The sequence below is a fragment of the Cucurbita maxima genome, unplaced genomic scaffold (genome assembly GCF_002738345.1).
Source record: "Cucurbita maxima cultivar Rimu unplaced genomic scaffold, Cmax_1.0 Cma_Scf00004, whole genome shotgun sequence".
In the NCBI taxonomy this organism is placed as follows: Eukaryota; Viridiplantae; Streptophyta; class Magnoliopsida; order Cucurbitales; family Cucurbitaceae; genus Cucurbita; species Cucurbita maxima.
The window spans coordinates 3,294,376-3,321,506 of record NW_019272020.1 but is presented as its reverse complement, the minus strand read 5'-3'; the positions used below and the strand labels follow the sequence as shown (position 1 = coordinate 3,321,506).

General features: G+C 38.4%; 5 protein-coding genes and 1 long non-coding RNA gene across 11 annotated transcripts in view; 5 read left to right on the top strand and 1 right to left on the bottom strand.

Annotated features, from left to right (window-relative positions):
• LOC111478507 (vegetative cell wall protein gp1-like) overlaps positions 1–27,131 on the bottom strand; it is a 446,768-nt gene that overhangs the window by 275,172 nt on the left and 144,465 nt on the right. The gene's annotated exons all lie outside the window — the stretch shown is intronic.
• On the top strand, positions 486–7,751 carry LOC111478418. Of its 2 annotated transcripts, XM_023122665.1 has the most exons (13): positions 486–742; positions 1,041–1,104; positions 1,593–2,312; positions 3,563–3,700; positions 3,795–3,947; positions 4,051–4,128; positions 4,268–4,360; positions 4,441–4,560; positions 5,252–5,329; positions 6,419–6,598; positions 6,917–7,018; positions 7,099–7,364; positions 7,593–7,751. In XM_023122665.1, exons 1-12 carry the CDS (start codon positions 732–734, stop codon positions 7,330–7,332), a joined length of 1,971 nt encoding a protein of 656 aa, XP_022978433.1. In that variant the 5' UTR covers positions 486–731; the 3' UTR covers positions 7,333–7,364; positions 7,593–7,751. The 2 variants fall into 2 exon arrangements, with proteins under 2 accessions (XP_022978433.1, XP_022978432.1); XM_023122664.1 differs by having other exon boundaries at positions 7,099–7,727.
• On the top strand, positions 9,363–19,034 carry LOC111478409 (protein CELLULOSE SYNTHASE INTERACTIVE 1). 3 transcript variants are annotated; one of them, XM_023122647.1, is made up of 8 exons: positions 9,363–9,554; positions 10,150–10,281; positions 10,798–10,871; positions 11,325–14,379; positions 14,578–17,122; positions 17,321–17,775; positions 18,341–18,457; positions 18,542–19,034. In XM_023122647.1, the coding sequence occupies exons 3-8, from the start codon at positions 10,807–10,809 to the stop codon at positions 18,677–18,679; spliced, it is 6,375 nt and encodes a 2,124-aa protein (XP_022978415.1). In that variant the 5' UTR covers positions 9,363–9,554; positions 10,150–10,281; positions 10,798–10,806; the 3' UTR covers positions 18,680–19,034. The 3 variants fall into 3 exon arrangements, with proteins under 3 accessions (XP_022978415.1, XP_022978413.1, XP_022978414.1); XM_023122645.1 differs by having other exon boundaries at positions 10,150–10,307; XM_023122646.1 differs by lacking the exon at positions 9,363–9,554 and adding an exon at positions 9,562–9,624 and having other exon boundaries at positions 10,150–10,307.
• On the top strand, positions 10,314–26,921 carry LOC111478524. The gene is made up of 3 exons (XR_002717490.1): positions 10,314–10,571; positions 19,302–19,305; positions 26,911–26,921. It is a non-coding gene; the product is annotated as an uncharacterized LOC111478524 (long non-coding RNA).
• Positions 19,977–23,773, top strand: LOC111478432 (aspartic proteinase-like protein 1). Of its 3 annotated transcripts, XM_023122685.1 has the most exons (11): positions 19,978–20,087; positions 20,173–20,538; positions 20,660–20,798; positions 21,206–21,447; positions 21,561–21,788; positions 21,877–22,015; positions 22,092–22,165; positions 22,265–22,364; positions 22,573–22,633; positions 22,751–22,822; positions 23,176–23,455. In XM_023122685.1, exons 2-11 carry the CDS (start codon positions 20,240–20,242, stop codon positions 23,418–23,420), a joined length of 1,599 nt encoding a protein of 532 aa, XP_022978453.1. In that variant the 5' UTR covers positions 19,978–20,087; positions 20,173–20,239; the 3' UTR covers positions 23,421–23,455. The 3 variants fall into 3 exon arrangements, with proteins under 3 accessions (XP_022978454.1, XP_022978453.1, XP_022978457.1); XM_023122686.1 differs by having other exon boundaries at positions 19,977–20,538; positions 23,176–23,773; XM_023122689.1 differs by lacking the exon at positions 19,978–20,087 and having other exon boundaries at positions 20,378–20,538; positions 21,163–21,447.
• LOC111478512 (heavy metal-associated isoprenylated plant protein 23) lies at positions 24,938–25,932 on the top strand. The gene is made up of 3 exons (XM_023122804.1): positions 24,938–25,271; positions 25,372–25,770; positions 25,835–25,932. The coding sequence occupies exons 1-2, from the start codon at positions 25,115–25,117 to the stop codon at positions 25,668–25,670; spliced, it is 456 nt and encodes a 151-aa protein (XP_022978572.1). The 5' UTR covers positions 24,938–25,114; the 3' UTR covers positions 25,671–25,770; positions 25,835–25,932.

The window sequence follows — 27,131 nt, the reverse complement described above, 5'->3', positions numbered from 1 at the left end:
TTTGCCAACCACACTTTCATATCGAGGCATGTGGGGTTTTTAAGTGAGCTCGAGTATGAAATAGGCCCCACCCTTTATGAAGAACCTTGTAATAGGGTTGGTGCATAAAATTCATTTGTGTCGTGATCTCTAGCCCAAGGTGGCTAATCTCACCATATGGTTCAATTTATCGAGTTTTTAACTTAGATCGGGCATGTCAAGTGATGTCTTGTGAGCCTTTTAACGCTTGGGAGGGTATCTTTTGCCCATAACATAACATCAATTACACTGGAATCATAACCATTCCTAAAGAATCGTTTTGGATGCATCGAATTTGCAATCCAAATCTAAAGCATAAGACCACCAAGTTGTACAGAGCAAACCCACCAAACTCAACCCAGCTCATCAACCTTCAAGTGCGAATATTAAACTCAAATATATTGGGCTCAAGGCCCAAGCCTAGGAATGGGCCTAGCAGAAGCTATTACAACTCGGAGAAGAATTCCTTGCTGCGACGCGGACCTACGGACACATCTAACAAGGCGGTAAAATCCCGGTGCCATCGGATTTTCCTGTCGTTTCCGGCGATCTCTCTCCGGCCAAGCGATATTTGATTCTTCGAGCCCGGAACTCAACGCTCCTACCAGGCCGGACTTTCTACCTCCGATTCTCCAAGTTACATTTAATCGCTTACTTGGTTATTCGCTCAAACATCTTCGTCGCTCGCTGTTTTCACTGAATACCTATAAGCTATGTGGCGGAGGTACGGAATGCTCCTGAACTACGTATCAATTCCGTTTTAGTTTGCTTATGATGTTAATGTTCTTTGTTAATTAGTAATTTCGGTTGTCCTTCAAGTGCAGCGTTTTCTTGATTGGTTGAAAATTGGCAGTTTGTTATTCCTTAATATCCCGAGGGTTAATTGGCATTCTCATAAATATGATGTGTTGATAGAGAATAATTACTTTCAATGGCCATGTGGTCTGAACTTGGATTTCCTTGGTTTCAGTTACAGTGGCTGATGCTTATAGATAACCGTTCTATCGCATCACTTTCTGCAGGTCAATTCTGGAATTATCATCTCGTCAATCTGCTGGAAGGACTCCGAGGAAGATTTCACCCCAGGCAAGTAGAATTTCGCGTATAAGACTTCCCTAAATTCATTTTTGCGATCAGAATTCGTTTTGTACAATACAGGCGCTATGATAATTTACAAACAGATATTTGGAAAAGTGTGTATTCGACTTATAAGCATATACATCCACGTGATTCTTCGTCTATGTTCTTGTGGATGCATTTGAGCGGAAGCTTACGACGTGGAGATCTTTTCACACGCAAAGTTGCTATGTATACGATATTTTCATCTGCTGTTATAATTACTTTACAGTGTTAAAGAATGTTAAAGCTATATGTTCCTATTTTCATGATAAATTTTAGTTTGCCTTAGAACGGTGAGACAAATCAAATGGGAGTACGAACTGCATGTGTTGCAAAACTAGTCTATGGTAAAATATATTGGCATGAAACCAAACTATATAATCCTGATTTTGTTTTTCGTTTAATGGTTTACTGTTACAAATGTTTTCTGATTCTTTGACAGGTTTTTGTTGCAGGTGCAATGTTGGCATACATCCCCGTGTATTTCTACAAGAAGGGAATTTTCATCTCAAAATCCAAAACCACAACTTACAAATGGGCCACCTAAGTCTGGAAATTCCTTCCCAAAAGTTGTCTTTGGCAGTGTTGTTGTTGGTGCTGCTGTTTTTGCAGCTTATCAAACTGGCTATCTAGACCAACTAACGGGCGGTAAAGAGCAGAATCGATCTGTAGAGTCAACTAAGACAGTTGTTCAGATAAGTGATTCAGACAATGTCCAACCTTTGGTGGTGCAGAAATCGGATTCATCCAGTAGAGAAGAAACCAAAACATTGAATAGTGTTACAGAAGAAACTGAGAGCTTAAATCCCATTGTGGAGTCCACTGAGCAGACGGTCAAGACAGATGGCCACCTTCCTCATCTTGAAGCTTCAGGCGAAGAGCAAGACGGTAGTCAGTTTCAAGACAGTTCCAGGACAATGCCACATGAAAATACCGAGGAGGAAAACTTGCCAGAATTCAGACAAAGCATCAGTGAAGTAGAGGACAAGAATCTAGAATCTAAAACATTCACAGATGTAAATTTGGACATGCAAAGCACGGAGTCTAGTACTAGGGATCAGCCTCATGAGGAAGTTCAAGCCACACCAATGTCTAGCAAGAGCGATGCAGCACCTGAACAAATTGATGTCAGAATACCACCACAAGAAGATACAAGTGCAGAAGCCAAACTGAAGGTAACTGAAATATATCTGTTCTGATCAAATGTTGATATAATGGTAGCTTTTAAGGTTAAAGTTATAAAATGCACGTGCATAACACAAATTCTTTTTAATAGTAATTAAGTTGTACTAAGAGGCAGGGAAGGGAGTAAACAGGTGCCATATAGAAAAAAGGCCACACCTTGATAGGGCCACGAGAAGGAAAACAATTAGAAAAAATTGGTGTAATTCTTGGTAACTGAAATGAGAGAAAAATCACTAAAAATGTTACAACCAGAAATCCATAAGGAGGTACTTAATTTCGAGTCTGACCACACTTTATCCTAGGATCTTTCCCAGTCTTAAAAACCCTTACTTTTCTCTCTACCAAATATATCTTAAGATGATTAAGAAACTGCCCGCGACAATAGTCTATTTCTCTCTCTCAAATTGAAGGATCGACTAAAACTTCTTCAATTATAGAATGAAAATTATGAGATAGGGCCAAAATAATACCAAACAATTGCATATCCTAAACAAAATCCTTACGGAAAAAGGGAAAATCCAAAAAATATGATGATCCTCTTCATCCCCCACTATAGAATGTACGTAAATGGTAAAAGAAGAGCACCTTTGAATGAAATGTATAGCGTTAATCCTCCTATAAACCACCAGGCATTGAGCATGCAAAAAATTTAGTTTTCTTCAGAAGTTTAACCTTCCAGAGAACAGCTTACAAGAGAAAGACACTTTAACATTTAATGTCAAACCCCATTACCTCTGATACATGGGTGAAAAATGAAACCTGTGTTAGCAAGATAGAAACAAAATCAAGTCGTTGTCTCTTGTGATTCAAAGCTCTTCTAAAGTATGATGAAGATTTTGCAGAAAGAGGGAAAATAGAATATGTCTTTGATCCTTTTGGATTAATAAGAAACGTACAAGTTGAAAATATTGCATGGGATGGATTTGCCACATCATATAGCAGCCGAATCCATTTGGGCAATTCCGTCTTAGTATTCAACCACTCCAATGTCATACAAAAGATTACTGAACAAACGTTTTTTACAGAAGGCAAGTTAGAAAGAATACCTGGTAGTGAGAAGCCCATGCCTCGATGTATTTGGACCAGAAATGAAGGTTGATGAGGATGATTGATTCCTTTGTATTAAACATTCTAAATTCATAGGATATCTTGTCTGACCTTTTTGTTTCTTAAATATATTCACTTCTAGTGAAAGATGTGTAATTTAAAGTGAATTTTTCTTTGCTGGTGTTCTATTCAGGAGTTGAATGATACAGATGAAGCTATAGAGCAGCCATGTTCTCTTCTTGAGGCATACCAGTTGAAGGACGAGGCTGGCATGACTTCCTTGGGTGGTGATGGCAAAGATAAAAGTAACAAGTTTTACAAAGAAACAGAGGTCGTTTACTTTTTCCTTCTTTTCAGTGTATGTTCATTTTGCTGGAATTCAATAATCTTAGTAATGATCTAAATTTTTGGTTCCGAGATGCCAGGCTTTAATTGCTGAAATTGAGGAGTTAAATGATGGCTACATATCCAAGGATGGGAAATTGGTAATTGATTTCTTACAAGCTATTCATGCTGCTGAAAAGAGGCAAGCTGAGCTGGATTACCGTGTTTTTTCTGATGAAATGAGGGCATTGAAGGTAATAGATTACTGTGTATCGTACATGTTTCAATGTTTGTTATTGTTATGGAATGCGACTATCTACATCTATTAACTGTGATGTATGTTTTTGTTCTATACAGGAAATGATGGAAAAAGAATTGAGGGATGCTCGGGCTAGGGAACTAATGCATGCAGAAGAGGCTGCTATATTGGACAAGGTTGAATTCCCAATTTATGAACTACACCCGCGAACACTCCTGTAGATATATCAAGTACACAGAGAAGTTACATAGATACACTGTTATTGTATTCCTCTCATTCTCATTTGTGGCTTCTTGGGGTTTTCATCATTCTCAGGAGTTAAAAAGAGAAAGAACAAAAGCAGCTGCTGCTCTGAAGTCACTTCAAGAGAAATTGGAAGAAAAATTTCAGAAGGAACTTGAACAGAAGGTGGGAGTGTTTCTTAGACAACAAACAAGCTCAAGTTTCTGATCCTTTACCTAGACGTTTTGACAATAATTTCATTGCAGGAAAATGAGGAAGAATTGAAATTGAGGAAACTTCAAGATATTGCAAAAGCAGAGTTAGCTGCGGCAATTGCGAGTGAGAAGGCTGCCCAAATAGAAAAGATAGCCGAAGCAAATCTTCATGTAAGTAATCTTGCACAAATTGATTTATCTGAGCTCAAAACACCATGCCTATCCGAGTAGTGAAAGTTATGAATATTATAGGATCTAACTGACCTCCTTTGAAAGATAACATTCATAACATTAAGAAAAACAGTTCAACATGTACGATCTCATCGTTGAGGGAGACGTTTTACTTCAAAAGATGAAAGATGCGCATAGTGATTTTTATGGAAATTGCTTGATTCATTTTGCACAATAATGAAGACACTTGTCAGCTGTATATTAGTGTAACGACGTCTTTTCTCAGCTTTTCCAGTCTCAAGTGTAAGAAGAGGCCTGGCCCTATAAGTAAGGTCAACTTTGGAAATAAATCTATTACCATATATGTAAGGAGATACTTGCTCCAAGAGCTTCGGCCTAATGCCTTATTGCTTCTTTTTGGTCCATATATATGTTTATGCATATATTCACTTTTGAAATATTGTTTGAATGTCATTCTGATTAAGACAAGAACCAGACTAGTCACACTCTTCATCTTTCTTTTATTTTAACGATGTGAATGTTCCAACATTTCTCCATGTCTTTGGTCATGCTGTTATTGGTGCTGTTTACGGTCATCATTTTGTTTTCCATTTTTTATTTTATGAACTCTATTGGCCTGAATCCAGGCAAAATCTACCCACAAGACTTTGCTTACCGCTTCTTTTTGCAGATAAATGCCCTGTGCATGGCATTCTATGCAAGGTCTGAAGAAGCTCGTCATAGTCACTCTGCTCAGAAGCTTGCATTGGTAAAGTCGTACTCCTACTTATTGATGGTGTTTACATTTCCTATTAGTAGCAGAAGAAACTGAAGTCTAACTTACTTTTGGAGAAATTTTGTTCGCTACTTTACTAGTAAGTAGCTGCCGTTTTTAAACTGGAAGTTTCTACACCTGGTTTAATCCCGTTTATCAGTTTACATCTTCGCATGCAAATGATGCAAATCTGATGTATGTCTTCTAGAAAATTTTAAAACAGTATGTTTTCAGAAATATAAAAAGAAGGGGGGGGGGGGGGGGGGGGGGGGGGGCGGGGCGCGGACATTTGGAAACAGTATTTGTTTTCCAAAACATTTTGAAAAAAGGGTTTGCAAAATTATCTCTTGTGGAGTTCCTTTTGAAAATAAGATTTGAGTTTGATCTAAAAATGAAGGGGTAGGTTTTGATTCTGTAAAATTGTTTGCCGTAGTTTTCTCGCTTCAACAATTTCATTTTATCTCATTTTGTGGCTTCAAGGGTGAATGTGCTAGGCTATAAGCTTTAAATTGGAGATTCCTATGTTGAGATTTCTGTAATTATCCACTTTTGGTTATTTGTGCTGACTGTGGTAGATCCCCATTAAGCATGTGTGGAAGTGTAGGCGTGTGAGGAATAATTTGTTATTAGTTAGTTAGGGATGTGACCATGAGAATATAGTGAGAATGAGCTTTGGATGGAGAAATATATAATGTAAGAAAGTAAGGAGCTGGAGAGGTACGTTTTTGCCTAATCATCTTGTGAGAGAATTATACTTGGGAGAGAGAGGAAACTCTCTAAATCTTCCCTTGACTCGGTATCTTTTGATAAATAAATCCCCGTTCCTATCAGACTAAAGTATTTTTAATAAACTTCTTGGCATTTTCTGAGGATTTCTAAATCCTCTCTTTTGTGTTTCATTTGTTAAGAAAGTTCTCTTATATATTTATATTTAAATATAAATCCATAAACGAGCATTATGCTCAAGTGCAAGATGTCTCGGGAACTTTAATGGTTGTAATTCATTTTTTATATTTTACTTGTGCACAGCCTACCTAATTTGTCCTGAAGTGTTTAATCAACTATAAGTTATCAATCTTATAGGGGGCACTGGCACTTGAAGATGCTCTTTCAAGAGGTTTACCAATCCAGGCTGAAATAGAGGCTTTACGCGTTGATCTTCAAGGCATCGACAAAGATTCAAACTTAGAGCTGGTCCTTTCATCCATTCCTAAAGAAATATTGAATCATGGCTCAGATACTTTGTTACAAATAACACAAAAGGTACACTAATGTTTCCTGGTTTGAAGATAAATTTTAGCATACTTTTCTCTCAAAAAATTACCAATGTATAATCAGTGTCATTTCTTTACTGGGAAACTTTGGTGCTGTTTGGTATTGGGTTTACGAATTATTCTTTGTTTTTTTAAAACAAAAATTTAGTGAAAATGTGTTTGAATAGCTGTGGTAAGTTTGGTATTGGTCATATGGAATATTGTTCAATTGTGTTTACTTGTTATTTACAGTATTTTCTATTTGATAATAAAGTCGAGTTCATCTTTTATGCGAAAGTATCTGGCTAATCCATCACCCTGCATGCAGTTTGATGCGCTAAAAGCACCATTACGGCACTTGAGCTTGATCCCACCTGGTGGCGGTGGCATTTTGGCGCATTCTTTAGCTTATGTAGCATCCTGGATTAAGGTACATCCGAAAGAACTTTAAATATCCCATTTACTCTTCTCTGTTGCTGTAGTTTCTGAAATTTCCTTGACCTCCTTCAGGTGAGCGAGGTCGATCAATCTGGTACTGGGATTGAATCTATCATCAACCGAGTGGAGTCCTACTTGGCTGAAGGAAACTTGGCCGAAGCAGCACATTCTCTGGAAGAAGGTGTTAAAGACACAAAAGCAGAAGAGATGGTTCATGATTGGGTAAGGCAAGCAAGAAATCGAGCCATCACGGAGCAAGCCCTTACCTTGCTTCAACTATATGCCTCATCAATCAGCCTTACTTAAGACCTCAACGTAATTTGCCATCCCCGTCGCTGGTATGCAGGCACTGGTTGTGCTTTTTTGGTACTATATATTTGTTAGCTGCATGTCGAATCTCTTCGTTGAAGGTTCTATTATAGGGCATCTGACATTCTGGAGTTACCCAGGGAAAAAAGAACATGAGTTTTCAAGTAACGGGAATGCACAATTCCTGGATAGCACCATTCTTTCTGTATTGACCTTAATAAAAAAAAAGTTAAGAACTTTTTTTACTTTGGATGCAGCGCCAGGAGAAGCAACTGCAGCCATTCGGGCACTTTTGAGAAGGCCAAACTAATATTTGCAACCTTTTGTGGAAGTGGGTTAATTGCAAATCCCTGGTTCTTGTTTTCAGTGAGATGCTCTTCTACTGCTTAGTTTCGAGAAGCTTTGCTTTTTCTTAATGTGTTTGGTTATAAGCATGATTCGTGGTTATCCCAGATCTGACGGGGGTTGGGGAGGGACCTTGGTGGTAGTATTTTGCTTTCGGTTCTTTCGATTACGATTCGTTATTCTCAAAGGATATCCATGTTTGAGATCCTCCATTAAAAAATTGTCTAAGAAATAAAATAGTCTTATTTAGAAATAGATGATTCTCGTCGGACCTTTTAGAAAATGGAGGAAAATATTCTCAATGTAGGAACTATTTGAGGGGTCGGTTGGGACATGAGTTTGGAATCAAAGTCTAGTTTGTGTGTTTAAATAGAGGATCTAGTCTAGGAAACTCAGTTTAATAAACATTTGAGTTTGTTAAGAGTATAAGAAATTTGTTTTTAGAAACTGTTTGGAGTGAGTTTGTAGTACACTATGAAATCGATGGGTATGCCTAATGAATTCCGCTTTATAAAGGAAACGATGGGATTATTGGGTAAAGTAAAGTTGAAGTTTTGATTTATTAAAATTTGATATTGCTTTAAAAACACTTCAAATTTTTTATATCCACACCAACTAAAACCGGTCCCCTTTTGGTGACAGTTGATCCATACTTGAATCAATAGAAGATGACCCATTAGTAACGGGTCCTTTTGGATTCTTCAAAAAAGCTTGGAAGATCGTTACACATTTATAATACATTAAACTATGTTTGAGATGACTTCAAATTACAGTTTTGATGGAACCCTTAGCATCATAATCACAATGCATAAGTAGAGAGATAAAGATGATGGAACATGGGCATGGGTAGGGAGTAGCAAAAGAACAGAAGGAACATGGGAGGTGACAGCTCAGCTAAAAAGTAGATGCAAAAAATGCAAATAATAGGAGTATAAATTAGCAAAGAATATTGTTGTTCATAACATCATAGCAGCTGCTACACAGTCCCAATCATTCCAATCTGATGATACTACCAACAAATATCCACCAATACTGCCTAAATTTCTACTCATAATGTCATTAAAAGCAATGTGGTATAGTTTTTAGATCTGGAAATTACGTAAAAATAAAACTTGATTTGTCCCATATGTACATCCAACTTATTTATTTTTACATAGAAACCTTTAATTACAAGTGGAAATTGTATACTTTTTGTGGGTTCAATTTTGGCATGAGTAATGCATTTTGGTTGGGGCCTGTGCAATTTCAGTTGGCCGATAGGGATTATTACACAAATTTTATATTATCTATTTTAGCTTTATTAGGTGTTTTCTCACTGTCCTCAATACCTGTCTTTTTATATCATTAAATATATTATTCCTGAGAGATAGGTCTCTTTTCAATCCAAGCTCTTGTTTTTTTTTTTTTTTTTTTTTTTTTTTTTTTTTTTTTTTTTTTTTTTTTTTTTTTTTTTTTTTTTTTAATACTTTTTAATAGTTCAACGATTTTCTTCCTTTTATTATTATTTTTTGTTCTAACTTAATTAGTAAAATAATAATAATTAATTTCTTTTAAAAGGGCGAAGGTGAGCCGAGCCGAGACAGGAAGCCGGCGGCTAAGCTTGTCGGTGGTGTATTAGGGAGAGTGTGGCTGTGGGAAAAAGGTCATAAAGCTTCATCGCTGTCTCCTGCTTGGTTCCATTGCAATTTATGTGTATTCGAAGACGTAAATCTCATTTTTAGCGGAAAGAAGAAGAGAGAGAGAGAGAGAGAGAGAGAGAGAAAATAAAACAAAAATCTGAGGCCAAGCTCTCTCACTCTCTCTTTATGCTCGCTTCTCTTGTAAGAAAACTGGTGGATGTATCAAAGAGCTTCTCCATTGCACTCTCTTCTTAGGTTGGTCCTTTCTCTCTCGTTTTCTCTCTGCTGCGTGAAATGGATTTGAGCTGGTTGTATTGGCCACGATGTAAAAATTTCAGTGAAATTCTGCTCTGATTTGAGGATTTTTCTGGATTATTAGGCGAATGTTATTATAATTTGGTTCATGTGTGTTGTGCATTACACACTCGTTTGACTGATTTGTAAATCAGTTGGACTTTGATTCTTTGCTGCTGGATCTGCTTCATTTTAATTTGAATTGGTCGGCGTTTATGTAAATCTATATCCTGTGGGCTTAAGTTGCTTGGATTTGATTCCATTTCTGCCTTTAATTTTTAATGTAATTCGGTTACCCGCGGAGACGCGTGGCCGGTGGAGTATAGGCTGTTTATATATATCGGGGCGTGATGTGAAAACAATTGCACATTAATCTTGCATACCGTTATTTGGTTCGATTAGTCTTACAACCGCTACTTCAAGCATCGCTGTTGGTCTGGCTTTGTTATCTGTTTGTTAGTTGCATGGAAACGGTTCAAGTGTAATCAAATGTTGTTTGGATTCACGATATTTTAATCGTGGTAACTGATCTGGATTTTTCATGATTGTTTTGCAGGAGGCTGCTATGCTATTAATCGTCTTTCTTTCATAGATCTGAAGAATTCGAACATTCTGTTTCATCTTCATTTATCTTAAACGGAAGGAAAACTGGCGGCAACACTAACTTGGAGACTATCTGCCAGCAACGGTAGTAGTCATCCTACTAATGATCTGGTAGTTTGTGGCCTTCACATTTTAAATGTTGTCAAGATTCTCTCTTCAAGTCAATTATGTAACTCAATTTTACTGGTGTGAACTGAAGTTAGATTCGTAAAATAAATTTTCTTTTTTTACCAATTCTTGCATGGAGTCCCTATGAAAATGGTTATTTCATTGTTTTAAATGTGAGCATGTGTGATACTGGTGCATATCAAGAAGTTTGGTTTCTTGACCCACGATTGTGCTTATTTAGTTAATTGGTTATCTGAGCTTAATGTTGTACTGGTTTATTGAATTTCAAAGCTACCCTTATTCAATGCAGTGTTTTTGGGGATCTCTACTTTAATTTGATACAGTGGTTTAATATTTACCCCTGTTTATATATTGGGGGGAATGCTATGAGCTGCTGGAGAAAGTTCTATATGTGCTTAGAAGTAGTCTACCTCTTGCTTTTGTGGTACATCTTACATTATCTAGTAATCATTTCTATGTTCAATTGTTGTAGGAAAAAAATATGGATGGAAAAATTCACGATTCAGAGCCTCCAACTCCACATTCTTTTATGAAGATGGGCTCCAGGTAAAATCAGAGTTTAATGCTTATTTATTTCATTTTAAAAAAAAGTTCATGGTACGTTTGAAAGATGCATATTCTGAGGATAACCAATATATTTTTATTTATTGGCTGTCCTTGTTTGTATCATTCTTGTTCCTTTTGCAATTTCATGGGATTTTTGGAATACTAATTTTTCTTTTGATAACCAATATGAGTTTATTTATACATGGCAACTGCACGCATCATTTATTCTAGAAGTTTCACCATTTTTTGTCCACCTTTTCATTGAATTTGTGTATATAGGTTATATGTGGACAGCACATGATGAATAAATCCCACAGTAAATGATTGTAGCATATAATTTAGTCTTGTATTGTGTCGAAGTCAATCCAAGTAGTGAAATACTAGTGTTATTGTTGAATTGTGTATCCCTGAACAATATACCCAGATGACATACTTTGATCATATATCTTGCAGAGATCGCAATAGCATGGAAGATCCAGATGGAACACTGGCAAGTGTTGCTCAATGCATCGAGCAGCTGCGGCAGAGTTCCTCCTCTGTGCAGGAGAAAGAATTTTCTTTGAAGCAATTGCTGGAACTTATTGATACACGTGAGAGTGCATTCAGTGCTGTTGGATCTCACTCTCAAGCAGTTCCAGTACTAGTTACTCTTCTCCGTTCAGGATCCCTCGGGGTGAAAATACAAGCTGCTACTGTTTTAGGTTCCTTGTGCAAGGAAAATGAATTAAGGGTAAAAGTTCTACTTGGAGGATGCATCCCCCCATTGCTTGGTCTCCTCAAATCAAGCTCTTCGGAGGGTCAAGTTGCTGCTGCAAAGACCATTTATGCTGTTTCCCAAGGTGGTGCTAGAGATCATGTTGGATCCAAAATATTTTCGACTGAGGGAGTTGTTCCGGTACTCTGGGAGCTGCTACACAACGGGCTCAAATCTGGAAATGTTGTTAGCTTACTGACTGGAGCTTTAAGGAACCTCTCAAGCAGCACTGAGGGATTTTGGTCTGCAACTATTGATGCTGGAGGTGTAGACATACTAGTGAATTTATTGGCAGCAGGAGAGCCAAATACACAGGCAAATGTGTGCTTTCTCCTGGCACATGTGATGATGGAAGATGCATCCTATTGTTCCAAGGTTTTGGCTGCAGAGGCTACAAAAAAGCTCCTCAAATTAATAGGACCTGGTAATGAAGCTTCTGTTAGAGCAGAAGCAGCAGGTTCTCTTAAATCTCTTTCTGCTCAGTGCAAAGATGCACGCCGTGAGATAGCAAGTTCAAATGGCATTCCTGCCTTGATAAATGCAACAATAGCTCCCTCGAAAGAGTTCATGCAGGGTGAGTATGCTCAGGCATTGCAGGAAAATGCTATGTGTGCTTTAGCAAATATTTCAGGGGGTTTGTCTTATGTCATCTCAAGCCTTGGACAAAGCCTTGAGGCATGCACATCAGCTACTCAAACTGCCGACACATTAGGGGCTTTAGCATCAGCTCTTATGATATATGATAGCAAAGAAGAATCCACCAGAGCATCAGATCCTATAATTGTTGAACAAACTTTAGTAAAGCAGTTCAAATCTCGTGTAACCTTTCTTGTGCAGGAACGGACCATAGAAGCATTAGCTAGTTTGTATGGGAATGGCATACTTGCTGTCAAACTTGCAAATTCTGATGCAAAACGTTTACTAGTTGGTTTGATAACAATGGCAACCAATGAAGTTCAGGAAGAGCTTGTAAGAGCCCTTCTTACCCTTTGCAATAATGAAGGTAGTCTATGGCGTGCCCTTCAAGGCCGTGAGGGGGTTCAGCTGTTGATTTCACTTCTTGGACTCTCATCGGAGCAGCAACAGGAATGTGCAGTTGCATTGCTTTGTCTTTTATCAAACGAAAATGATGAGAGTAAGTGGGCTATAACTGCAGCTGGTGGCATACCTCCCCTAGTTCAAATTCTAGAATCTGGTTCTGCAAAGGCCAAAGAAGATTCTGCAACAATTCTTAGAAACTTATGCAATCACAGTGAAGACATACGTGCATGTGTTGAAAGCGCTGATGCTGTTCCTGCACTGCTGTGGTTGCTTAAGAATGGAAGCTCTAATGGGAAAGAAATTGCAGCAAAGACTTTGAATCATTTGATTCATAAATCTGATACAGCAACTATCAGTCAGCTTACTGCATTATTGACCAGTGATTTACCAGAATCTAAAGTCTATGTTTTGGATGCTCTTAGAAGTATGCTTTCTGTGGTCCCCCTTAATGATATAGTGCGTGAAGGTACTGCTGCGAATGATGCGATTGAGACGATGATTAAAATTTTGAGTTCTAATAGAGAAGAGACACAAGCCAAATCTGCATCAGCTCTAGCTGGAATTTTTGAAATCCGGAAAGACTTGCGTGAAAGTAGCATTGCTATTAAGACTCTCTTATCAGTCATAAAGCTACTTAAAGTTGAATCTGACAATATTCTAGTAGAGGCATCCCGCTGCCTTGCTGCAATATTTCTCTCAATCAAGGAGAACAAAGAAGTGGCTGCTGCTGCTAGAGATGTATTGTCTGCCTTAGTTGTGCTTGCAAAGTCTGCCGTTCTGGAAGTTGCAGAACTGTCAACGTGTGCCCTGGCAAATCTTCTACTCGATAGTGAAGTTTCAGAGAAGGCAGTTACTGAAGAAATTATTTTTCCTGCTACTAGGGTTTTGCGTGAAGGCACAATGTCTGGAAAGACACTTGCAGCAGCAGGAATTGCTCGCCTGCTTCGTTCTCACAGAATTGACCATAGCATCACTGACTGTGTGAATAGTGCAGGAACTGTCCTCGCATTGGTTTCATTTCTCGGATCTGCAGACACCAGGACTGTTTCCACATCAGAAGCATTAGATGCACTTGCTATTTTATCTAGGTCTGAAGGGGTTGGCGGGCATATGAAGCCTGCATGGGCGGTTTTGGCTGAATTCCCCCAAAGCATTTCTCCAATTGTTGCATCCATTACTGATGCAACTCCTATACTACAGGACAAGGCTATTGAGGTATTAGCTCGACTTTGCCGGAATCAGCCTGGTGTTATAGGAGAAGAAGTAGTTACTGCATCTGGATGTATTGCTTCTGTTTCTAGGAGGGTGATCAATTCCACAAACATAAAGGTCAAGATTGGAGGGACTGCCCTTCTCGTATGTGCAGCTAAAGTTAATCACCACAGGCTGTTGGAAGATCTTCAAGCATCAAATTCATGTAGTCTACTCATTCAATCTCTTGTTGCAATATTAAGCTCTTCACAGTCTTCTACTCTGGGTAATCAGAGTGATATTGATACGGAATTTATTAGCATATATAGACTTGCCAAAGAAAATACCGATGGTACAGAATCCAATAAAGCTACTGCTGTTATTTATGGGGTCAGCCTGGCAATATGGCTACTCAGTCTTCTTGCCTGTCACGATGGAAGAAGTAAGACTGTGATCATGGAGACTGGAGCAGTTGAAGTTCTCACGGATGGAATATCCAATTATTATTCACAGTACGCTCAGGTATCAACTTCTTACATCTTTTCTTGTTGCATTTCAATGGAATTTAAACATGTGATAGTTTTTTATATTACTCAAATTGATAATATCTTTAGTTTTTTTTTTCTTCCATAATTCATGGTTCTTTGTTTGGTAGTTTACTCCCTGTGGTTTCATTCTAATATTGCAGTTAATTTTTTTGCTTATTCAATTTTTACACAGATGGACTTTAAAGAAGACAGCAGCATATGGATATCTTCTCTACTGCTTGCAATTCTATTTCAAGACAGGGATATAATACGAGCACATGCAACCATGAAATCTATACCAGTGATTGCAAATTTACTGAAATCAGAGGAGCCAGCAAATAGATATTTTGCAGCCCAGGCCATAGCAAGTCTAGTTTGTAATGGTAGCAGGGGTACCCTGCTGTCAGTTGCAAACTCTGGTGCAGCAGGGGGATTAATATCCTTACTTGGCTGTGCAGATGCTGATATATTTGATCTTCTTGAGTTGTCAGAGGAATTCATGCTGGTTCGCTATCCTGAGCAAGTTGCTTTAGAGAGGTTGTTTCGGGTAGATGACATAAGGACTGGTGCTACTTCTCGGAAAGCAATTCCAGCTCTTGTTGATTTGCTCAAACCAATTCCTGATCGTCCAGGAGCACCTTTTCTAGCCCTTGGAATTTTGACCCAGCTAGCAAAAGACTGCCCGTCAAATAAGATTGTAATGGTAGAATCAGGGGCATTGGAAGCATTGACCAAATATCTCTCACTTGGACCACAAGATGCAACTGAAGAGGCTGCTACTGATTTGTTAGGAATTCTATTCAGTAGTTCTGAGATACGTAGGCATGAATCTGCATTTGGTGCTGTCAGTCAGCTTGTAGCAGTTCTGCGTTTGGGTGGAAGGGGTGCGAGGTATAGTGCTGCGAAAGCATTGGAGAGCCTCTTTTCTGCTGATCATATTAGAAATGCTGAAACTTCCAGACAAGCTGTGCAGCCCTTAGTTGAGATTCTCAGTACTGGCTTGGAGAGGGAGCAACATGCTGCCATTGCTGCTTTAGTCCGTTTATTAAGTGAAAACCCATCAAGAGCCCTTGCAGTTGCAGATGTTGAAATGAATGCAATCGATGTCCTTTGCAGAATTCTATCAACAAATTGTACAATGGACTTGAAGGGAGATGCTGCTGAGTTGTGCTGTGTACTTTTTGGAAATACAAGAATCCGATCTACAGTGGCTGCCGCAAGATGTGTTGAGCCTTTGGTTTCGCTTCTTGTGACTGAGTTTAGTCCTGCTCAGCTATCAGTTGTCCGTGCTTTGGATAAACTTGTTGATGATGAACAACTAGCAGAACTAGTTGCTGCACATGGAGCGGTTATCCCTCTTGTAGGGCTCCTCTATGGAAGAAATTACATGCTTCACGAAGCAGTGTCTAGAGCACTTGTAAAGTTAGGTAAAGATAGACCTGCTTGTAAGATGGAAATGGTAAAAGCTGGAGTAATTGAAAGCATTTTAGATATCCTCCTTGAAGCGCCTGATTTTCTATGTTCAGCCTTTGCGGAACTGCTTCGTATACTGACTAATAATGCTAGCATTGCTAAGGGACCATCTGCTGCGAAAGTGGTTGAACCCCTTTTCCTATTGTTGACAAGACAAGAATTTGGACCTGATGGACAGCATAGTGCACTGCAGGTTCTGGTTAATATCTTAGAGCATCCTCAATGTCGTGCTGACTACACATTGACCTCTCACCAAGCTATTGATCCCCTTATTCCTTTACTTGACTCCCCAGCTCCAGCCGTGCAACAATTGGCAGCCGAGCTTCTATCACACCTACTTATGGAAGAACATTTGCAAAAGAATTCAGTTACGCAGCAAGTAATTGGTCCTCTAATACGAGTACTTGGTTCTGGTATTCAAATATTGCAGCAGAGAGCTGTCAAGGCTCTTGTTAGTATTGCACTAACGTGGCCAAATGAAATAGCAAAAGAAGGTGGTGTCAGTGAGTTATCCAAAGTCATTCTGCAAGCTGATCCTTCACTTCCTCATTCACTGTGGGAATCTGCTGCCACTGTTTTAACCAGTATTCTACAGTTCAGTTCAGAGTTTTATCTGGAAGTGCCAGTTGCGGTGTTGGTCAGGTTGCTTCGTTCTGGATTAGAAAGCACGGTGGTTGGTGCACTGAATGCTCTGCTTGTGCTTGAAAGTGATGATGCAACGAGTGCTGAAGCAATGGCAGAAAGTGGTGCAATTGAGGCACTGTTGGAACTTCTGAGAAGCCATCAATGCGAGGAAACTGCAGCTAGACTACTGGAAATACTGCTTAATAACGTGAAGATCAGAGAAACCAAGGTTACAAAATCTGCAATTGTACCACTATCCCAGTATCTCCTGGATCCTCAAACTCAAGCTCAACAGCCTAGGTTGCTGGCAACTTTGGCACTTGGTGATTTGTTCCAGAATGAAGGTCTTGCTAGAAGCACAGATGCTGTTTCAGCCTGCCGTGCTCTGGTCAATGTACTTGAAGACCAACCAACAGAAGAAATGAAAGTGGTAGCAATATGTGCTTTGCAAAATCTTGTTATGTACAGTCGATCAAACAAAAGAGCAGTTGCAGAGGCTGGTGGTGTTCAGGTGGTATTGGACCTAATTGGGTCCAGTGATCCGGAAACATCTGTTCAGGCTGCAATGTTTGTAAAACTCCTCTTCTCAAATCATACCATCCAGGAATACGCATCCAGTGAAACAGTTAGGGCCATCACTGGTAATTTCCCTCAACCCCCCACATGCTCGTACATGCATAATGACATTCATAGTTTTGGATGTTTTCCCCTTTTTTATGTTATGAGATTGCACTCTAGAATTAATCATCAGCTTTTAGAACAATTTTGTAGACGCTTGCATAATAAACTTTTCTTGCCTGCCCCGGAAGATATATTGTTGTAACAATTTGGTCTTGCAGCTGCTATTGAAAAGGACTTGTGGGCCACCGGAACTGTGAATGAGGAATACCTGAAAGCCCTAAATTCTCTTTTTAGCAACTTCCCACGATTGAGAGCTACTGAGCCTGCTACACTCAGCATTCCTCATCTAGTAACATCCTTAAAGACTGGTACTGAAGCAACTCAAGAAGCTGCGTTAGATGCCCTATTTCTTTTAAGGCAAGCCTGGTCAGCTTGTCCGGCTGAGGTTTCAAGAGCTCAGTCTGTTGCTGCTGCAGATGCCATCCCTTTGCTTCAGTATTTAATTCAGTCAGGCCCTCCTCGTTTCCAGGAGAAGGCCGAGTTTTTGTTACAGTGTTTGCCTGGAACATTATTAGTAATAATCAAACGTGGCAACAATATGAAGCAGTCAGTAGGAAATCCTAGCGTATTTTGCAAGCTCACCCTTGGCAATACTCCACCCAGGCAAACGAAGGTAATATACTCATTTCTGTATATTCCTTTCGTTCATTGTTTTTGCACTTTTCTTATAAATATTCCATGGAAGGGAAACTTATATAGCTAATGATAATTGCTATGTTCCTCTAATTATTGGGAACTTTAATCTGTTGGTATCTCACGTATGCTGGAACAATGTGGTTTCTTTCTCTTGTTGCATGTGCAGTATCCCAAATTTATCATATATACCACTACATATGAACAATTTTGTTTTTGTACGTTTCATCGAGGAAATGCCCCAATGTCTTCTAAAATTTTGCTAGCAAAACGGTTTCAGGAGAAAATTTGTGGTGCTAAGAGTGTTCCTTAAAAGTTGTCTCTGCACAACACTAACCATGCTGTTCTTAATGTTACAGATTTAGGAGAAAAACCTTCCACACTAGCTTATTGTCAATATAGACTTTGCTTCATTATAACTATTGTGTCACCTTCTAATTTCATTCCATTATAACCAATATTGTCATCTCTTCTTTCTCTCTTTCATCATTTTCCCAAATTTTCTCAGATTTCTAAACTGTAACCTCCCTTTAAAACTTGGTCAGATTGTATCAACTGGTCCCAATCCAGAGTGGGATGAGAGTTTTGCATGGTCCTTCGAGAGTCCACCAAAAGGCCAAAAGCTTCATATTTCTTGCAAGAACAAGAGCAAAATGGGGAAGGTAAGTTTCATTAATTTTTTTTTTTTTTTTTTTTTTTCTGTATGAAGGTTCTACAACTAGTTTTCTCTTTGTGTAATAAAACAGAGTTCCTTCGGAAAAGTAACGATTCAAATCGACAAAGTTGTAATGCTGGGAGCGGTGGCCGGCGAGTACACCCTGTTGCCTGAAAGCAAAAGTGGTCCTCGAAATTTGGAAATAGAATTTCAGTGGTCTAACAAGTAAGCAACAATTGCATAAGTAGTAGACCAGCTCTTCCCCTGCGGCATGATTTTTTTTTTTTTTTTCAATTTATTTTCAATTTTGGGTATTTATCACGATAGTGTATATAGTATACTCTCCAGATTTTTCTTTTACTTTATAAATAGAAATTTGTCAAAAAAAAATCTCTCTGGAATTTCCTTTCACTAGTTTTCTGGGTTGAAAAAATGGACAGAAAATTTGCTCAACTGTATTTCATTGATTTCAAATGCTTGTCAATTTTGATGAAATGTAATGTATGATGTAATTATGTAACTTTCAGTTTGTAAGAGATTTATTATAAAAATGTATGCATAGGAACTCTGATAAATATGTTCTGGACATTGTGTTTTGAACTATTGGGATCTTCTCGAACGAGTAATTATTCTTTTTCGAAATGGTTTCAACTTGATTTGTGTTACTATTTAGAGGATATATCTAAAAATTGAATCAATCCTTTATACATGACCGGTAGATTTCATACCTACCAGAAGTTGGCATTTTGACTGAAGACGATCCTTAGCAAGTCTTGTCTTCATTAGGACTTCATGAAGGGATTCATGAGGATGTCTATTTAATTTTGTGGTGATTTTTGTTAATAATTGAGGTATGTGTTTTCATCTTTTTATAGCTATTTTTTTTTTTAACTTAATTGTGCGATGTAAGAGTTTTGAATAATATAAGTTCTAAATAAATTTAGATTAATTAATGTATAAATAAACTATTTAAATAACTTCACTAAAGCTCACAAATTTTAACAAAATATTTGTTGCAACTTCGTTTTTTTCTGAAGTTTTTAATTTTATAGCATCTTGTGTTTTATGATTCATAGCAAACCAGAATACTTCCTTTTTTTTTTTTAAACAAAATTAAAAAAAAAAATGTTTTAAATGAGTTGGAAACTTCTATTATTAAAGCAAATAATTTTGAATATTTTATTCTCCAAAGTAATTCATTTCGTTTTAGAAGACCAAATACGTGAAACTAAAAATAGGAGTCTGTTTCTAAAAAATAATATATTTTGTTTTATTTAAAATGTAAAAAATAATTACAAAAGCATATTTCCATATTTACATTTTGAAAAGTAAATTGCGAAAAAGAAAATAAAAAGCCAGAAGAAATGTATCCAACGGTGCTATAGAAAACGACAACCTCTCATACGCGCGCGCAAACAGTGGAAATGATTTAGTAAAAATACGCGCCACAGAGCGCGTGTAATACAGATGCGCCATGTCGTCCTCGTCGCCTTCCTTTTTTTTTTTTTTTTTCTTTCGCTCTCTTGTATTTATCTCTCTCTCTGTCTGCTTCTTATTTACATTTCAGTTCACTTCTTGTTTCCAACTTCCAGTTGAACTCGTCGGCCTATTTCTGCGATCTCTCTTCCATTATTTGGGTTTCTGCTCATAACATCGATTTCTTTCTGTTTCTGTTTCTCATTTTGGACGCCCGTGGTGATTGAGGCTCCGAATTGTTGGCAGGTTGCTTCTGAAGCTCCAGATCTCGTCTTCGAGCTACTTCGTTCGTCCTCTTAAGAACTGAGCTGCAATGTCGCTTCGGAATCTGATTTTGTTGCTGCTGATGGTGATTGCCGTTCACCAGGTGGTGTCAATTACGTTCACATCGAGGTTACTTCACCGGTTCTCTAAGGATATGAAGGCGTTTAGGGTTTCAGGGAGTACTACGGGTGTACGAGCCTCGTGGCCTGAGAAGGGGAGCATGGAGTATTATCAGGAGCTTGTGAGTGGTGACTTCCAGAGGCAGAAGATGAAGCTTGGCTCTCGGTTTCAGTGGCTTTTCCCGTCTGAAGGCAGCAAAACCATTGAGCTGGGAAATGACTTTGGCTGGTCACCATTACTATACCTTCTCCTTTTTCTTTTTTCCTTCCATGTTTTTTTTTACGCCTTGATTTCTCTGCAATGCTTTATATTGCAATTGATAAATCAATTTGTTATTTACTTCTTATAGGTTGCATTACACCTGGATCGATATCGGGACACCGAGTGTTTCATTTCTGGTCGCATTGGATGCTGGGAGTGATCTACTTTGGGTTCCTTGTGATTGCATACAATGTGCTCCCTTGTCTGCAAGTTACTATGGCAGTCTGGTAGGCCTGCTTTTCAGAACATGTTCTTTCTTACATAGCCATCAATTACTTCTCATCCATGGTTTGCTTTATCGCCAAGCATATTGCCTTTTCGGTTCCGTTGGAGTAAGGGACATATGCTTGGACACATTGTGTTGTGGAATTCAAAATTTTGTAGTGCTTTTTTGCGGAAAAGAAAGCCATGGTCGGTTCCAACGGACAAAAAAAAAAGTGCCCGATAGGAAACGGACATGAAAGGCTCTGTCATTGCATCTAAAGAAAAATGATTGGCTAACTCATTTTTGGCGCAAATGTATTCGTGGATTATGAAGTCTTTTTAATAAGACAGCAAGTTTAGCACTTATTTCCGATGATTGATTGGCAGGTGCTCCTGCTCCCTCATGTTTGGGGCATTATTTATAATGCAGGATAAAGATCTCAATGAATACCGTCCATCCAAGTCGAGCACGAGCAAGCATATATCTTGCAGCCATAATTTGTGCGACTCAGGCCAAAGCTGCCAAAGTCCGAAGCAGTCATGCCCTTATGTTATTGACTACACCACTGAAAATACTTCTAGTTCAGGATTGCTAATTCAGGATGTATTGCATCTCTCATCCGGTTGTGAGAATTCCTCTAATTGTACGATTCAGGCTCCTGTCATTTTAGGGTATGACCCATTGATCCTACATTTTGTAACTCTAGTTCTTTTCTCTGTATGTCAACTGCAGTAATGAGGAAGGTTGCTGTTTTTATATTACTCTTTTTTGCTCTCTAATACAGATGTGGTATGAAACAAAGCGGCGGTTATCTGAGTGGAGTGGCTCCAGATGGTCTTTTTGGATTGGGGCTAGGGGAAATTTCTGTTCTTAGTTCCCTTGCTAAAGAAGGATTAGTACCGAACTCTTTCTCACTGTGTTTTAATGAGGATGGATCTGGCAGAATCTTTTTTGGGGACGAGGGACCAGCAAGTCAACAAATGACTTCATTTGTACCGTTAGATGAGAAATAGTAATTACCATACTATATTATCTTCATGTTTTTGGTCATGGTTTGTATATATGCTGACTGAAGTTTTTGTCATACCTGAATCTCTCAGTGAAGCCTACATTGTCGGGGTGGAAGCATGTTGTATTGGGAATTCGTGTCTCAAGCAGACAAGTTTTAAAGCATTGATTGATAGTGGAACGTCATTTACATATCTTCCAGAGGAAGCATATGAAAATATTGTGATGGAGGTACATTCTTTTTTGTAGTTGAGCGTTGTACTTAATTTGTAGTTCGTTTGTCCTTAACCAGTTCTTCTTTTTATAGTTTGATAAAAGGTTAAATGTTACAAGCACCGTCTCCTTTAAAGGTTATCCTTGGAAGTATTGCTATAAGATCAGGTGACATCAATGAGACGGAAGATCTTTATAAGATCTTTTTTCCCTTACATCTCCCTTCCTTGCGCATGTCTAATGTTAATGTTCGGTTTTTTCCAACAGTACAGACGCAATGCCAAAGGTTCCATCTGTGACATTGTTGTTCCCACTAAACAATAGCTTTGTGGTTCATGATCCTGTTTTTCCTATCTATGGCGATCAGGTAGGTGAAGTTGCCTTCTGAGAATTTTCAAGTGTACATGATTTGATTTTGTGATTGTGGGTGAAGATGTGGACTTGATCTTTGAAATTCATCACAATTAGCCATTAAGTGAATAGTTTCCACTTTTAGCGGGCATAAAAGTACCCTTAAACATCAAACTTGGAATCGTAGTAGTGAAATTGATACTAAAATGGTACTATGGATACAGGGGCTGGCTGGATTTTGTTTTTCTATACTACCTGCTGATGGAGATATTGGAATACTGGGACGTAAGCTCACAATGTCTCCTCAAATATAGATTGCTATCATATGATATGATGTGCTATATATGCATAGTAAGTTGTACATCTAATGAAAATGGTAATCTTGAAAACTGTCTTATGCAGAAAATTACATGACAGGATACCGGATGGTATTCGATAGGGATAATTTGAAGTTGGGTTGGTCACGCGCAAATTGTAAGATTTCCAACTCCTAGTACTTGTCATGAATTTGCGGTCTCTTAACAGACGATCCATCTTGTGCATGATAGACCTATAGAAAGTTTGTGAAATCTGTCTTAAGCACCATTTTTGTTCTGGCTCCGTTTGATATGGGTTGGTTATTTTTATTGTCCATTGCATATCCCTTCATTTGTTCGATGAAAGTATGGCTTTAACTCATTTCTTGATCATAACGCTCGTTAACACGTGACTTATTGACCTCATCTCTTAGAGACAAGTCTATATTTGGGTTTACGATTAGGAGTATCCTCTTCCCCCTTATACTATTGCGAAGTTCCATTCTCATTTCGATCATGTCCATGTCGAAGGTCAAGATCTCAGTAATGACAAGGAAATGCCCATTGCTCCTGCAAAAGAGACACCACCAAACCCATTACCAGCCAATGAGCAACAGAGCGCTCCAGGGGGACATGCGGTGGCTCCTGCCATAGCTGGAAGGGCCCCCTCTAAACCATCAGCTGCCGCCCCTTGCATCATCCCATCCAGCTTTTACTCAATCAGATTGCCGCACCTGATTCTTCTGGTACTCTGCCTTGTTTCGACTTGTGTGTGATGTAGATTCTGAGCTTATCCAAGTCTTACATGTAAATGAAGGTCGTCTCCTTACATCTCCCCCTCAGCAAGGACATGTAGATCTTTTGTGTCCTTGCAAGCTGCATCAGTGGCTTTTTTTTTCTTCTTCTTTTCTTTCTTTTTTAATATATATTTTTGGACATTATATGAGCCATCCAGTGGGGGCTGATGATCTTTTAGTTGCATTTTTGGTTATGTAGCAGCTTTACCTTCTATCTACATGTTTTTCTTTACGAATATATATTACCTTTAGTTGGGATATCTTGTTGGGACACATTGGGAACTCCTTTGTCTTTCAGCTTCAGCTTCAGTGTTCCAATCACAAATCTTCTCAAATTTTCATTATGGTTATCAGTGGACAAACAAGAACAGTTGGGCCTTTTAGATGTAAGAATATTTTGATTAATCCACCCCACCCAGCCACCTAAATCGTGTGAAATTTATCTTAAAGGATATGAAAATAGTAATAAAATGATATGAAAATAGTAATAAATGGAAATAACAGATACTTATGTCGCGAAGAATTCAGATCTTTTTGAAAAAGTAAATTATAAAATCAAGTAATCAAGTGCCAAAAAGCCCAATTCCTAAAAAGAACAAAAAGTTAAAAATCAAATCATTACAAAAAGGACTTCATTTATTCATTGGGTAAAACCAAACCTTTCATTTTAAGAGAATTTTCCTAAAGCTTGGGAAGTTTGTTCAACTCAATTAGCCTAAGTTGAGCTTAAACAAATTCATGTCTCTATGATCTATATGATCTATTCTTTTAAGTGCGTTCCAAAATCAAATCATACCGAAAGTTCCTTCCAACTTCATAGATATATTTAAATCATAAAACATCGTCTTAGAGAGAAATTATTAAGAAGGGGTTAATACATTGTTACAAAGAATAAAAGAAGCAAAAAAAAGAGTATACGTGAAGAAATTATTCGATGAAATCATCATAATGTGATTGACAGTTTTTCACCGTTGGATGTATGAAGCAACTCAAGAAGCTGTGTTGATATAATAATTTGGAAATGGAAGGTAAAATGTAGAGCAATAATTGTATCATTTTACCATTCTAAAAAGTTGTTCCATTGAAAAGAATAAATAAAGGGGAAAGAAAGAGAGTGCGGTTTGTATCCAAAATTAAAGGTACAAGAAGATGGATTGTTCGGGAATCCATTTCCTTGGTTGGAGAGAAAAACGAAATATTCTTTATAAAGGTGTGGAAATCTCTCTCTAATAGAGATGTTCTAAAATTGTGAAATTGACAATCGGACGACATGACTTGAACTACTACGTAAAAATACCTATACATTAAACAAATGACTTCATCATCTTAAAAAATCATGCCCTTTTCAAGTAAAAATGTGACGTCCACGGCAACAAAAAACCAGGCTTCCTAAGAGAGATTGTTTCTGGTGATTGGGGGGCCACAACCAAAACACAGCACTTTGCCTTTGTTCTTCAATCCCTCACCCAAATGCCTATATAATATGGAGGCTGTTTCATGTAGCCATCTCAAAACCAGAGCGAGACGCAGAGAAAGCATTCTTTTCTTCAACTTAGTTTGACTTTTGCATTTTCCCCACTGTCCAAACACTGTCTTCTTCCTTTTTCCTCTGGGTTTTGCTCCTGTGAGCTTCTGTACCTTTCCCTTTTCAACTATATCGATTAAAGAGCGAAATGGGTGTTGGTGGGACTTTGGAGTACTTGTCAGATTTGGTGGGTAGTAGCCATAGACACAACAAGAAGAAACAGCTTCAAACTGTGGAGCTCAAGGTCAGAATGGACTGTGATGGCTGTGAACGTAAGGTCAAGAATGCCCTCTCTTCACTCAGTGGTATGTCTAAAGAAACACCTCTGTTTTACTAGCTAAACTTGTCCATCTCAAGAGGGAGATTGCTAACGAAATGAAGTGTTTTTTTTTTCTACCTTTGAAGGGGTGAAATCTGTGGAGATAAACAGGAAGCAGCAGAAGGTGACAGTAGCAGGGTATGTTGACGCAATCAAGGTGCTGAAGAAGGCAAAGTCCACAGGGAAGAAGGCGGAGATATGGCCATATGTTCCCTACAGCTTAGCGTCGCAGCCTTACATTGCTCAGGCATATGACAAGAAGGCACCACCAGGGTATGTCAGAAATGTGGAGCACACTGTCACTATTGCTTCTGTTACCAAATATGAAGACCCTTATAGCAACATGTTCAGTGATGACAACCCAAATGCATGCTCTATCATGTAACTTTTTTCTGCTAAAACAAGTCTCGTGTTTTGTGCCTCTCTCTATATCTCTCTTCTGCTTAATTTCTGTCAAAAAAACAATGATTCTGGTAATGATATGTATTACTGTGTGTAATTCAATCATTTCATGAAGAAGAAATGGTCAACTTGGGATGATTGATTAGAATGGGTTGTTAGTTGTTAACAGATGATGTAAGGGATTACCTTATTTCTGATGTTGTTTAAAAGGATGCATGATGTTTTAACTTCCTGTTTGTGAGACGCCTTTGCCTTGTCCACAGCTGTTCTTTCACCTGAATTCCAACCTGGTCATTTACTGTTACAAGAAAAAAAGGAACTCCCCATTGAAGCCGTATGTGTGAGATCACACCTGGGTTAGAGAGGGGAACAAAACATTTCTTATAAGAATGTGGGAACTTCTCCTTAACAGAGACGTTTTAAAATCATAAAGCTAACAGTGATATATAACAGGCTAAAGCGGACAATGTCTGTTAACAGTGTTCTTTGACTGTTACAAATGATATTAGAGCTAGACACCGGGTGGTGTGCCAGCGAGGACGTTAGGCCCAAAGGGGTGGATTGAGATTCCAAATCGGTTGGAGAGGAGAACAAAACATTCCTTCTAAGGGTGTGGAAACCTCTCCCTAACATATGCTTGGACATTTACATGGACTTTCGGTTGGGAAAAGAGCCTAAAAGATTTGAACACAAAATTCAAATAATTTGAAACTGCATTTGGCCCCAGCAAAGGAAGCAAGAGGTAAGTGCAGAGAATAAAATTAGCAAACCAAGCCAGCCTTACCTTTTGTCTCTCTTCACCAAACGTGAGGAAAGAATCCTGCTTTGTTTGCTTTTGGCTTTGGGAACAATTTCTTTCCCCCGGTTAACCTTTTTCTGAGATCCAAAGGTAGCATAAAGAGACACCGCAGTGAGAAAGAAAATAAGGGTGATTTGGATGTAATGATCTTGTGTTTATTGACAATTCAATCATATTAGAACAGAATATGTGCGCCCGTTAGATTCCATTTGAGAAAGTTACTGAACTACTCAGAAACAGGACTTACTTTTCCAAAGCAAAGAACAGTATCCGTGTATCTGGGATTTTGTTATTTGTTAGAAAATTTTTAGACGTCATAAATACACATATGAACGTTCAATGGACCACTTTATTTATGGTTTAGGCCAACGAAATTGAAATTGAAATTGAAATTTTAACCAGATGTTGCAATTTAATTTGATAGGAGGTTGAAGAAAAGTGAAATTAAATTAAAAGCATATTCAAAACAAGAGAGAGCTGATTTGGGCCTGGATCCTTTTGGTCCAACATAAAAGGACAGCCCACGTGTTTTGATACCCATGGATTCATTTGGGTCCAAATAGATGGACCATGACAGAATAATAGACCCGAGTTCAAAGGTTCCATCAATATTCCAAAACGATGCCGCATCAACGGTATTTGGTG

What these genes read in the sequence shown, in the direction of transcription:
- LOC111478418 (XM_023122665.1), top strand. An exon ending in AGTTTTACAAAGAAACAGAG is followed by an intron (nt 3,701 to 3,794) that starts GTCGTTTACTTT and finishes CCGAGATGCCAG; the next exon opens with GCTTTAATTGCTGAAATTGA. An exon ending in AGAAGGAACTTGAACAGAAG is followed by an intron (nt 4,361 to 4,440) that starts GTGGGAGTGTTT and finishes ATTTCATTGCAG; the next exon opens with GAAAATGAGGAAGAATTGAA.
- LOC111478409 (XM_023122647.1), top strand. Translation starts at nt 10,807, where the DNA reads ATGGATGGAAAAATTCACGATTCAGAGCCTCCAACTCCACATTCTTTT. An exon ending in TTTATGAAGATGGGCTCCAG is followed by an intron (nt 10,872 to 11,324) that starts GTAAAATCAGAG and finishes TATATCTTGCAG; the next exon opens with AGATCGCAATAGCATGGAAG. An exon ending in ACAAGAGCAAAATGGGGAAG is followed by an intron (nt 18,458 to 18,541) that starts GTAAGTTTCATT and finishes GTAATAAAACAG; the next exon opens with AGTTCCTTCGGAAAAGTAAC.
- LOC111478432 (XM_023122686.1), top strand. Translation starts at nt 20,240, where the DNA reads ATGTCGCTTCGGAATCTGATTTTGTTGCTGCTGATGGTGATTGCCGTT. An exon ending in ATGAAAATATTGTGATGGAG is followed by an intron (nt 22,016 to 22,091) that starts GTACATTCTTTT and finishes TTCTTTTTATAG; the next exon opens with TTTGATAAAAGGTTAAATGT. An exon ending in AGATATTGGAATACTGGGAC is followed by an intron (nt 22,634 to 22,750) that starts GTAAGCTCACAA and finishes TGTCTTATGCAG; the next exon opens with AAAATTACATGACAGGATAC.
- LOC111478512 (XM_023122804.1), top strand. Translation starts at nt 25,115, where the DNA reads ATGGGTGTTGGTGGGACTTTGGAGTACTTGTCAGATTTGGTGGGTAGT. An exon ending in TGCCCTCTCTTCACTCAGTG is followed by an intron (nt 25,272 to 25,371) that starts GTATGTCTAAAG and finishes CTACCTTTGAAG; the next exon opens with GGGTGAAATCTGTGGAGATA.